The sequence below is a fragment of the Lepisosteus oculatus genome, chromosome 3 (assembly GCF_040954835.1).
Source record: "Lepisosteus oculatus isolate fLepOcu1 chromosome 3, fLepOcu1.hap2, whole genome shotgun sequence".
NCBI lineage: Eukaryota > Metazoa > Chordata > Actinopteri > Semionotiformes > Lepisosteidae > Lepisosteus > Lepisosteus oculatus.
Genome location: NC_090698.1, coordinates 10,021,284 through 10,033,799, shown reverse-complemented (window position 1 = coordinate 10,033,799; position 12,516 = coordinate 10,021,284). Strand labels below are relative to the sequence as shown.

Genomic DNA, 12,516 nt, shown 5'->3' with positions numbered 1-12,516 from the left:
CAGCTCAGAAATTCCGCCAAAAAAATTCAAGGATTCTGCAATACGCTTGACACTTTTTAGTGTTATTAAAAACTAATCCAGTTTAGCCAATTATGAGCCCCATTAAGCCACCTATTTATCTCTAAAATGAGAAAGATCAGAATAATACAGTAGCTTCCTCTCGTTAGGAGCCTCTTATTGATGTTCTTGATGTTTAAGGTGTGAAGTATTAATACTTACCAGGCAGACTACAGAATACAAAATAAAAACGGAGTGAGAGTTGATGGGAATCTGGACAAGGACAGAAATACCAACCCCTGTGTCAGTGAGGGATACAGACTCTCCCGAATCCCACTCACCCATGATCCGGTGCCGCTCCAGAGAGCCTGTCTGAGGGAGGTTGGAGACGGAGCTCACGCTGTCCCCACGGTCCCAGCCATCATTCCTCCGCAGGTCAGGATTGCTGAGAGAGGAAGAGGAAGGCGACACAGACAGGAAACGTCAGACAGACAGAAACGGAACGATGTCCTCGCACACAGAGCACACTGTGGCCGAAAACCTAAGCCCTCTCACCTGGCCCGGACAGGGTGTCGGATTCCAGAGGACAGGTTGGTGTTGAGGGCCGCTGCAATAGAGGTGGTTCTCTGGGGCACCTGAGAGAGACAGACAGGTTAACTACAGAAATAGAGACAGGTTAATCCAGAGAGGGAGCCAGAGTGAGAGAGAGGCATGTTGGTTAAATACAGAGGGAGACAGGGTGTGAGAAGAGGTATACGGGGTGAAAATAATGAAGGAAAAGAAGATAGTCAGCAAAAGGTTCCCTTGTACTACGTGTTCAAATCATGTATGGTATGAAAACCCTCAGGGGCCAATGGCTGAGGGCAAAACAAACTCAGTTGTGGGCATTCTCACCTTGGGAGGCTGCTCCGCCTCCTGCATGCGGATCCAGGGTCCTCTGTCATCTCTGATTGGTCTGGGCTGGGGGGCGGGGCTCTCGGAGGTGGGGTCTGAATTCTGGCGCACCAATTCCCTGCAGGGGAGAGCACGGGGGGCGGGGCTGGGGGATGGGCCAGGGGAGGGGTCCTGGGTGGGGAAGGCAGACATGGTCTTAGTGGGCTGGTCACAGAGAGACTGGGAGCGAGGGACAGGGGCCGCATAGGGTTTCAGCGGGACCAGGTGAGCCATCTGGAACTGAAAGGGGGAAGGACAGGAGGGGACAGAGGGTGATGGGGACAGGGGATAAGAGAGAAAGAGTGAAGAGTGGTGGATGAGATAGAAGGCAAGATTGCGTGGAGGTGTGGTGGGATAGGAGTGAGACAGCACAGGGGAGAGGGGGTGTGGAAGAGTGAGAGAACGGGAAGGGAATGGGAAATCAGGGATGGGGCCAGGGGGCAGGAGCAGAAGGGAGGCCAAGAGCAAGAAAAAAAAAGGAGAGGAGAAAAAAGGGAGAGGGGTTAATACAGCTGCAGCCGACACAGCACAGCCAGACTGTACTGAGCCACTGAGACAGAGAAACAGAGGAACAGAGAGAGCAAGAGGGCGCTAATGCAGACAGACAGGCAGAGAGCGAGACAGCAGGACGAATGGTTTTAGTGGGGTTTGGGCCTGAGAGAGTGGTTAATGCAGCAGGATAGACAAGTCAGTGCGATCCCACAGAGTGACCGACAACAGACACACAACCACAGACACGCCCACACGCAGCCACAGGCACAAACACAGACAGTCGCAGACAGAAAGTCAGAGGCCATCAGACAAGCCCTGCCGGTCAGGGACAGACGCACGCAGTCGGGCGGACAGACCTTGCTCTGGCTGCCCTGCGGCTCGACGGGCCTCTGCATGGGCGGGGTCTGCGCTGCCTGGGAGGCTCCTGATTGGCTGATGGACTCGGAGCGCGACTGGAGGGCTGTGTCAGAGACAGTGGTGCCCATCTTGGGTGAGTTCTGCCGGTTCAGCTTTGAGCGCTCCTCCACCTGCGGGTGAGAGAAGCAGGGTTCAGTCCAGACACAGCGGACATGTCTGTATCAACTGAAGGGACATGTAAGGCTCAGTATCAGGGGTAGGAAGGTCAAAGGTCTTTGGGGCCAGAATTAACATCAGAAATAAAAATTAGGGTCAGTCTTACTGGTGTCAGTATTAAGAATAAGTAACTGTAGCTCGGGGGGTCAGTATGGAGGTCAGTGTCCGGTCAGTATTGGGGCTACTGGGATCAGCCCTGAGGTCAGAGCCGGAGGCGAGGGGGTGGTACCTCTCGGGCCCAGGCAGGCTTGTTGTTGGGCTCCAGGCCCTTGCTGTAGTGGTACAGCTGGGGCTTCTTGTCCTGCTGCTGCTGCTGCTGCTGCTGTTGCTGCTGCTGCTGCTGCAGAGAGACCAGGTAGGCGTGCTCCTGCTGCAGCTGCCTCTGCAGCCTCTCCGACTGCCGCTGCTCCTCCAGCTGCTTGCGCTTGTACTCCTGCAGGGGGCGCCGGCGAGCCACAGTCACGACACTGCACACCGTGTCCCCATGCGATTCCCCCCACCCTGCACACCCCCGGCACGCGTCCCCTGTCCTCCCACACCCTCTACCCCAGTCCCCCTATGCCCAAGTCCCAGCCCCTGGCACCCCTATGGCCTGTACCCCAGGCCCAGGAGCTCACCAAGCAGCACTAAAACAGCACCTCGGAGCAGGCCCTGAACCGCCGGGACTCGTGCTGGCTCGGGCCGGCCTGTGCCAGGGGCTACGTTTCGCATGCATCCGGGGGAAAGGGTGAGGTGGCTGGGGTTACCATGAGCAGAGCCTGTTCCTGCAGTAGCTGCTGCTGGAGTATTTCTAATTGTCGCTGCTCCTCCTCTAACTTATGCCTTATGAATTCCTAGGGAGAGGGAGAAAGAAAAGGACAAGGAAGGAAAGGAAAGATAAAAAAGAGCAGAAATCGTATGCAAGACTTTATGTCAGGCTGTCCCTGTCCTGTGCCAAGTACCCTTGTGCTGTGTGGTCACTTTCAATACCCTGTGTCACACTTCCCTTGTGCTGTGTGCTCACTGTCAATACCCTGTGTCACACTACACTTGTGCTGTGTGGACACACAGTCAATACCCTGTGTCACACTACTCTTGTGCTGTGTGGACACACAATCAATACCCTGTGTCACACTACCCTTGTACTGTGTGGACACACAGTCAATACCCTGTGTCACACTACTCTTGTGCTGTGTGCTCACACAGTCAATACCCTGTGTCACACTACTCTTGTGCTGTGTGCTCACACAGTCAATACCCTGTGTCACACTACTCTTGTGCTGTGTGATCACACAGTCAATACCCTGTGTCACACTACTCTTGTACTGTGTGCTCACACTGTCAATACTCTGTGTCACACATCCCTTGTGCTGTTTGGTCACTGTCAATACCGTGTGACACACTACGTTTGTACTGTGCGCTCACACTGTCAATACCCTGTGTCACACATCCCTTGTGCTGTGTGGTCACACTGTCACTGACCTGTCACACTACTGTAGTGCTGTGTGGTCACACTGTTGTCTGTGCCAATGCCTTGTGCCATGGCACACTTTCCCTAGCCTGTTCACATTCATCTTGTACTGTGCCACAATGATGTCGTCCTATGTCATCCTGTTGTTGTCCTACACCAGGCCATCTTTTCCTTGACTTCTGCCACACTGCGCTTTTTTTTCCCCGGAAGAGGAGGTGTTAAATTGACCCTGACTGAGAGGCCTGGTCCTGCGACAGTTACCAGACTCTGCGCTGACCAATCAGAATATCGCCATGGGAGGAAACAGCAGGAAAAAGCTTTCGCCAGGAAGGAGAAAGAGGGACAGACAGCAGCAAAAGGGACAGTTTACACAAGACAATGTTTCTGGGCTCTGCTGATACTGACTGGCTGCAGTGAAACGTACTGTTTGGTCCATACAGAGCAGTGACTGCATGTTAAACCTTGTTACTAATGCCGATGTAACACGACAACTAACATCCTTGGAATGAGTGCGAAAAAGAATGAGCTCAAAAAAGAGGAAGAAGAATCATTTGTCTAAGAACCCACTGACAACTGGATCTCTTTAGCCTTTAACAAATCCTGAAAGGTTACCGACAAAGTCAACCGAAAGAGACTGTATTCGCAAGATCGAAAGCAAAACGAAGACCAAGGTTTACCAGTGCAAAATAAGAGGAGCGGCACTTAGGACTGAAAGCAGCAGACAATTCGTCAAAGAGCCTGAGGGTGTCTGAAACAAACTGCCCAGCTCCAGGACTCCTCCCTCCCGGGAGATGCACCCCTAACCTGGCTCGGCGATGCCCCACTCCTCCAGGTGTGAGCACCTCTTCACCCTGGCTCAGCTGGCCAGGCCTGTTCCTCAGCGCACACTTCCCCTCTGAGCCTGGCGAATGGACTATCACACGGGCAGCCTGTCTCAGCTGTGTTTCCTCACTCACTCCCGCTGCTCCTGAGATCTCACTCCTTCCTTCCCAGCTGGAGCCCGGAGGCGGATTGAAAGCCTCTCAAAACCCCAGGGGAGTGACCTATTCCACTCACACACTCACCTGCTCCTCGTGAGCTTTCACTCCCTCTGGCAGCCAGTTATTCAACTAGACCAGGTGTGTCTCTTTTTCACCTGGTTCTTCCTCTCACTACCTCACAAGGCTGAGCAGCAGTTCCCTTGTTGGGAAACTCGTGTTCCAAAACAGGTTTGCATGAAAATGTTACTTATCCCTGACTCTATAATAAGCAGAACCCACCAGCTAACAGTCAAGGTACTAAATATTTGAAACACCCACGGGTAAACCCTGTCCATTTACTCAAACAGTTTCACAGGAAATGAACAAGGGGTGAGAGAGACAACAGGAAACATAATGCCCGCCCCCTGGGAACACTAGTCTGTTCAGATGGCAGCAGCAGAGATGAGATGTGAGGGGCCTCCTGTAAATCACAGATGCACCGTGGAGTTAAGAAATCTGATTGGCCCCTGGTTCCAAAATCTCCGCTTCAGCTGGCTGGTTCCTCGTTCAACTCGCTGTGCTGTCATTGGACAGAAATCCCAGCGCTGTGCTGTGATTGGTTCTGGGACCACACACTGTACAGTGGCTGGCTGAGATTAGCTAACTCTGTCCCGAGTGCTGTGCCGTGATTGGTCCCCACTGTCCCTGTGCTGGGATGGTTGCCGTTATCCAGCTGGAGATCCATGCCCAGATCTCACTCAGACTGGACCTCATGGCAAATGCTCACCTGCTCTCTCTCCGCCATCCTGCGGTCCTCTTCCCTCCTCAGTTCCTCCAGCCGGCGGTGCGGCCCCTTCTCCTGCTGCTTCACCAGCTCCCGCTCCTTCCTCTGTTGCTGCAGGGAAAGCGAGGCAGGCGAACACATGAGCACGGGCGGGAGAGCGCCCCCTACTGGTGCAACCACGCCACTTGCAGCAGCAGCAGCCTGTTTTCCTGAGCGCTCTCCCTTGCCGAGCTCCTGGGGCCTGAGCAGTTACCTCCTCCAGCCGGCGCCTCTGCTCCTTCTGCTCCTCGATCCGTTTCTGCCGGTCGTGCAGCAGCTGGCGCTTGTGCTCCTCGGGGTCGCGGCGCTGGGCGGCCAGCTGGGCCTGCTGCCTCTTCAAGGCCTCGGAGCGCTCCTTGTTCTCCTGCTGCAGCCGCAGGAAGTCACGGCGCAGCGTCGACTCACCCGGCACGTTCAGGATGGAGCTGGGGGAAGCGGAGGGCGAGGCAGAGGAAGAGCGGTCAAGGATCTGGACAAGCTGCCACTGCACACCCACAACAGAACAGGGCTCAGACAGGCACCCCTGGGGTTCAGTCTGTCACAGCCTGAGGGACACCCTGAGGGCTCAGAGACAGGCACCCCTGGGGTTCAGTCTGTCACAGCCTGAGGGACACGCTGAGGGCTCAGACACAGGCACCCCTGGGGTTCAGTCTGTCACAGCCTGAGGGCCACCCTGAGGGCTCAGACACGGGCACCCCTGGGGTTCAGTCTGTCACAGCCTGAGGGACACGCTGAGGGCTCAGACACAGGCACCCCTGGGGTTCAGTCTGTCACAGCCTGAGGGCCACCCTGAGGGCTCAGAGACAGGCACCCCTGGGGTTCAGTCTGTCACGGCCTGAGGGACACGCCGAGGGCTCAGACACAGGCACCCCTGGGGTTCAGTCTGTCACAGCCTGAGGGACACCCTGAGGACTCAGAGACAGGCACCCCTGGGGTTCAGTCTGTCACGGCCTGAGGGACACGCCGAGGGCTCAGACACAGGCACCCCTGGGGTTCAGTCTGTCACAGCCTGAGGGACACCCTGAGAACTCAGACACGGGCACCCCTGGGGTTCAGTCTGTCACAGCCTGAGGGACACGCCAAGGGCTCAGACAGGCACCCCTGGGGTTCAGTCTGTCACGGCCTGAGGGACACCCTGAGGGCTCAGACACAGGCACCCCTGGGGTTCAGTCTGTCACAGCCTGAGGGCCACCCTGAGGGCTCAGACACAGGCACCCCTGGGGTTCAGTCTGTCACAGCCTGGGGGACACCCTGAGGGCTCAGACACAGGCACCCCTGGGGTTCAGTCTGTCACAGCCTGAGGGCCACCCTGAGGACTCAGAGACAGGCACCCCTGGGGTTCAGTCTGTCACAGCCTGAGGGACACCCTGAGGACTCAGACACAGGCACCCCTGGGGTTCAGTCTGTCACAGCCTGAGGGACACCCTGAGGGCTCAGACACAGGCACCCCTGGGGTTCAGTCTGTCACAGCCTGAGGGACACCCTGAGGGCTCAGACACAGGCACCCCTGGGGTTCAGTCTGTCACAGCCTGAGGGACACCCTGAGGGCTCAGACACAGGCACCCCTGGGGTTCAGTCTGTCACAGCCTGAGGGACACCCTGAGGGCTCAGAGACAGGCACCCCTGGGGTTCATGTATCCTGTAAGTCATACCAGTAAAATGGCTGTGAATTTGAAATGAAAGGCAGGGTGAGGGAGAAAGAGCGCAGATACCTGGACTCTCGCTCATCTCCACGGTTCTCCTCCTCCTCCTCACTGCCGCTGTACTCGTACTCTGTCTCTTCTAGAGCAGGGAGACAGGGGAAGCAGGCAGTCAGTACTGACCGTGAGAGACAGGGGGTTAATACAAGTACCATGAACAAAGAGAGAAGGACAGGATGGAGGTATCTCTCGAGAAAAAAGATGCTAATACTAGTAAGACCGAGAGGAAGTGAGAGCGGAGACGGGCAGTACTGACCCTTCTCCCCCCGTTTCTTGCGGGTGCGGTCAATGTGGTCCTTCAGCTGGATGCGGACCTGTCGCTCAGTGGGCTGGTCCCGGATGAAGGGGTGTTTCAGCAGCTGCTCGGTAGATGGTCGGCTGGTGTAGGTCTTAATCAGACAGCTCTCAATGAAGTCCATGAACTTTTTAGACCTGCAAGAGAGGGGGGTTAATACAGGCCCACTGGACACTACAGTACATTAACACTGCACTGAGAGAGAGAGGGGTTAATACAAGCACACTGCACTGAGAGAGAGGGGTTAATACAGACACACTGGACACTACAGTACATTAACACTGCACTGAGAGAGAGGGGTTAATACAGACACACTGGACACTACAGTCCATTAACACTGCACTGAGAGAGAGGGGTTAATACAGACACACTGGACACTACAGTACATTAACACTGCACTGAGAGAGAGGGGTTAATACAGACACACTGGACACTACAGTCCATTAACACTGCACTGAGAGAGCAATGGGAAAAGTGATCTAGTAGATAAGGAAACCTGAGTATGGAAGACACACAAATGAAGAAAACAGAGTGGGAAAGAGTTTGAAAACAGTTGAGCCTTACCATTTCTTCGACTTTAGTTTGGGAGGAGGGTTCCGGGGTATCAGAAACAGGGCTCTCATTGGGTGCATGTCACACAATGCTGAAGAGAGAGAAGGGTTAAAACATGCACTCTAGACACCACAGTACATTAACACTGCACTGAGAGAGAGGGGTTAATACAGACACACTGGACACTACAGTACATTAACACTGCACTGAGAGAGAGAGGGGTTAATACAGACACACTGGACACTACAGTCCATTCAGACTGCACTGAAAGACAGACAGGCACTCACTCAAAGAAACACAAAGACAGAAGGGAAATTTCTCAGCAGAGACACTTCAGACAGTCTGTGCTCCAGTGGAAGAAAAAGCCAAATCGGTCATCTCTGTGGGCAGTCTGTGAGTACTCACGTGGGGCTCCCTCCGCCATTTCTATCGCCGTGATTCCCAAAGACCAGATGTCACTCTGAGCAGAGATGCAGAGACAGCGGAGTTAATACAGGCACGGGGGGCGGGACAGAGACACGCAGCGAGGGAGAGGCTGACTGGCCCACAAGTCTCACCCTGTAGTCATACGTGGAGTCTGGGTTTTCGTCACAGGCGATGACCTCCGGAGCCATCCAGTAAGGCGTGCCGATGAAGGTGTTCCGCCGGCCCACAGTCCGGTCCAGCTGCGCGCTCACGCCGAAATCCACTGAGGGATGCAGAGAGACGGGGGTTATACAGCCCCTTTCCACTCCTCCACTGCCATGTGCTCAGTGTGCATACTTAACAAGTCCAGCCAGGAAGTACTGTACTGGAAGTTTCAAGTGAGACTCGGGTTACTGTGGGAGTACTTGGCTGGACTCCTTCACCGCCTGTTGGGTGCTTCAACAGAACTAGAATCCTGGTCACTGCCAGAGGTCTCTGTACCCCGATACCACAGATCTGAGAGCTGGGGCCTCAATGACTTTGGATCGAAATGAATGGGTCTCTTAACTGATCTACTTGGACCTTTCAAACTGGGTTCATCATACACACACCTGCAGGTTTCAAGGTAGCAACGTAAACTAATGGGTAACTTGAAACTCCCAGTTTCTGAGGCATTCCAAATGATTGAAAACGGTCTCAATTAGTCCAACTGGGGGCACAATTAGCTAACGAGAGCTCAGTGTTAAAACTGAAAGATTAAGATTAAGGGGGTTCCAGGAAGCAGTACTGGGAACTACACGGCGAACGAGTCCCCTGCGCTCTGCCCCCCAGCCCCACCACTGATGAATCCATGTTCCTGAGGCTCAGCTCAGGCGACGTCAGCACGCACCCAACTTGACCTCAGCATTCTCGGTCAGCAGGACATTCTGGCCCTTGATGTCCCTGTGGATGACCTTGTGGGCGTGGAGGTGAGACAGGCCCTGCACAGACAGACAGAGAGATGGATATTTAAATAGACAAGCATGGGGTTTTACATGCTGGTAGTAAAAAACAGAAACTATGAATACAAAATGATAGGTATTTGGGTTGTCGTTTATTTCCATTTCTAACAATGGATATATATATATACAGGATATATAGTTAAAAGTGCAGAATTTAAATCAAGAGATGTTATGTTTAGCTGTACAATGCAAGAGTAAGGCCTCATTTAGTACAGTGTGTACACTTTTGGTCACCGTGTTAGAAAAGACATCCAGGAATCCAGGCGGACGAGAGCAACCAGATACATTCCCAGGTTTAAAGACATGTCCCAGACTGAAAGGCAAATGAACTGAACCTCTTTAGTCTTCTTGAGTTAGAAGACTATGAAGGGACTTGATACAAGTACTCAAAATATTCAGACACTGAGAAAATCAACCCAGCAGATTTCTTCCAAATAAACAGTGAAACAGAAACCAGAGATCACAAGTGGAAAGTACAAATAATCTAAAACTGAGAACAGGAGGCAGCTCTTTACATGAAGGGTGGCAGGAGTGTGGAACAAGCACCCCAGCCACGTTGTTGAAGTGTGGCTTCTTTCGAGGTCTGGCTAGATGGGATCTTGGGATACGCTGCCTACTAATACACCAACGTACTCGACGGGCTGAACAGCTTCCTGCCGTTCGGATCCAGTCCTATGTCGTAACGGGCCAGAATGGATCATGGAAGGACAGGAAACGCGGCGAGTTTGCCTGCTGGCGTGAAGTGCCTTCTGGGCATTGGCCACTCATACCACAGCCTGGCCCGACTGCGTCTACACTGCAAGCCTTCAGACCGCTGGAATAAGTCCTCCAGCTCTGCTAGCATGAGGGGACGCGTCTGGCACCGTTTCCACCGGGAGAGAGAGACATCCCGGCAGGCAGAGCAGGGCAGAGGGACCCACCCGCAGGATCTCGCGGCAGATGTAGGCGATCCAGTCCTCCTTCAGGGAGTTGCCCTTGGTGTTCTTGACCAGGTCTGTGACCGAGCCGGCGCCACAGAACTCCATCACCAGCTGGGGACGCAGAGAGACAGACAGGTTTAACAGCCACGCCCTGGGCACCCTGAATCAACACAGGCAGCCGGCCGGCCAGAGCGACAGGCCAGTGGAGGCGCAGAGAAACAGGCAGGGAGGGGGACAGACCCAGAGCTGGTCATCGTGACCAGGGGGGCTCTTCTTGACAAAGGCGCCGTAGTAGGTGGCGATGTTGCGGTGATGACTGTATTTCTTCAGCATGTTGATCTCCTGCTTGATCTCCTCCTCTTCCTCCTCCGTCACGTCCATCACCTTGATAGCAGCCAGCTGGCCTGTCTTCACATGGCGACCCTGAGAGAGACAGAGGTTAAGGGGCAATTTTTATATTTTTGGCATTAGAAAGATTCGGCGTGGATGAGTGCATTTCAACCCACAATAAAAGTAAAATGGACACGGACAAAATTTACTTAATTTACTTCACAAAACAGACTTAATTTCCAGGTATGCACAGCCCGTACTCTGCAATTCAGAACGGGGCAACTCAACTGCCGGGGAGGTGAAGTGGCCTTATAACATTGTAAACAGGCAGGCTTGTGAATCCACCCCTTTTAATCCAACAGAAATACTGCTCTCTACTTCGAGACAGTTTTGCCGACAAATACTACTTACAGTACCTGTTAACTCTGCATGCAGAGCTCATTGGAACATGTCTGCTGCACAACCTGTACTTATTCGCTCACACATCACAGGCCACGAGTCCTGACAGTGACTAGCGAGCAGGAAGGGCCGCATCACGCCGCAGTTCATGGGAACTCTCGCTCTTGCGCATGGAGAGACCAGGGCTTGTGACGACATGACGACTATCCAGTACTTTCACAAAGTTCACGATTTCGTGCTTAATTCAAAATTTGTCAAGCTTTTCTATACCGTCAATGAATTGATTTGTTTGCAGAGATTTAAAAACCGGTCTGATAAACTGGGACTGCAGTTCCTCTTTAATGCAGACACACTGGGCAGTACAACACAGTTGGACGCCCTGATACTGACAGTTCGCTGTACTGCACACATCTGCAGACCTGAAGATGACAAATTGTCCAGCAGAGGGGGCAGATGAGCGTGTGTTAGGGTGCCAGCAGGATTGATTGAAACACAACCCTCCCCCCTCTTTCTTATCCTTAACTTACTCCCTGTTTTCTTTCCCCCATCCCATCCTCTCTCTTTCTTTTCTCTTCTCTGTCTCGCCTCTCCCCTTCCTCTCATTTCCTCCTCTCTCTTCTCTGCCCTCCTGGCATTCCCCTGCGCAGACTCTTCCTGTGGAGTTAACAGGTGGAGCTGAACTAATCTGGGATAATCACCAGGTCTTAGCAGGGAGGAGAGACAGGAGGAGAGCAGGAAGGGGCAAGAGGGAGGAGGGACCGGTGGAAAAAGGAGAGCCAGTGGGACAGGCAGGCCGGGGATCAGACAAGATGTCTAACAGGTGGCCAGCAGACAGGTCAAGACATGGGGGGCGATAAAGTTGGCGCCGTCTCTCCCTCACCTTGTAGACCTGGCCATAGGTGCCATTGCCAACCACCTCCACCAGCTCAAAGATCCCAGCTGGGTCCTGCAAGAGAGACAGGGAATTAGGCATGGATCAGGGACATCCAGAGACATCAGCGAGACACAACGCAGGCAGGAAGAGAGTCATACAGCCATTAGACAGAAAGACAGGTATCAGAGAGACAGACCACGGGGAGGGAGACAGTCATACAGCCATCAGAGAGAAACATGGGTGACAGACAGACAGACAGACAGACAGACAGACAGACAGACAGACAGACAGACAGACAGACAGACAGACAGACAGACAGACAGACAGACATCAGCGAGACGCAGCGCAGGCAGGGAGTCATTCAGCCATCAACGAGAAAGACAGGTATCGGAGAGACAGACAGAGACATCAGTGAGACGGAGCACAGGGAGGGAGACAGTCATACAGCCATGAGACAGAAACACAGGTATCGGAGAGACAGACGGAGACATCAGTGAGACGGAGCACAGGGAGGGAGACAGTCAAACAGTCATCAGAGAAGGAGACATTCGTCAGAGAGACAGAGACATCAGTGAGACACCTGAAAGACAGCTGACACCAGTCCTGCACTGTTGGAGCACACAAGTGACTAGCAGCTCCTCAAACAGACACGGGAGCTGAGCGCAGCTCCCGTATTTGGTAACGATTGACAGAGCCGAATTCGAAACCCAGCTTGCCTCCACCCTCTTAAAACACACAATTCACAGAGAACGTACGGGTGTGAGTGACAAAGGTCACGTTAAGAGTCACTCAGGCAGATCAAGATGCAGCTAC

At 53.5% G+C, this 12,516-nt stretch overlaps 1 protein-coding gene across 8 annotated transcripts in view; it reads right to left on the bottom strand.

Annotated features, from left to right (window-relative positions):
* Positions 1-12,516, bottom strand: part of mink1 (misshapen-like kinase 1) — a 38,937-nt gene that overhangs the window by 14,717 nt on the left and 11,704 nt on the right. For 2 of the 8 annotated variants that reach the window (XM_069186719.1, XM_069186720.1), the window contains exons 2-18: positions 11,710-11,775; positions 10,341-10,523; positions 10,101-10,211; positions 9,069-9,159; positions 8,332-8,462; positions 8,180-8,234; positions 7,787-7,865; positions 7,184-7,359; positions 6,940-7,009; positions 5,442-5,652; positions 5,192-5,299; positions 2,742-2,828; positions 2,225-2,428; positions 1,779-1,949; positions 892-1,170; positions 553-632; positions 339-442 (exon numbers count right to left, since the gene is read on the bottom strand). In XM_069186719.1, coding sequence (XP_069042820.1) covers positions 339-442; positions 553-632; positions 892-1,170; positions 1,779-1,949; positions 2,225-2,428; positions 2,742-2,828; positions 5,192-5,299; positions 5,442-5,652; positions 6,940-7,009; positions 7,184-7,359; positions 7,787-7,865; positions 8,180-8,234; positions 8,332-8,462; positions 9,069-9,159; positions 10,101-10,211; positions 10,341-10,523; positions 11,710-11,775 — 2,206 coding nt within the window. The other 6 variants (XM_069186721.1, XM_069186723.1, XM_069186722.1 and 3 more) reach the window with 5 other exon arrangements.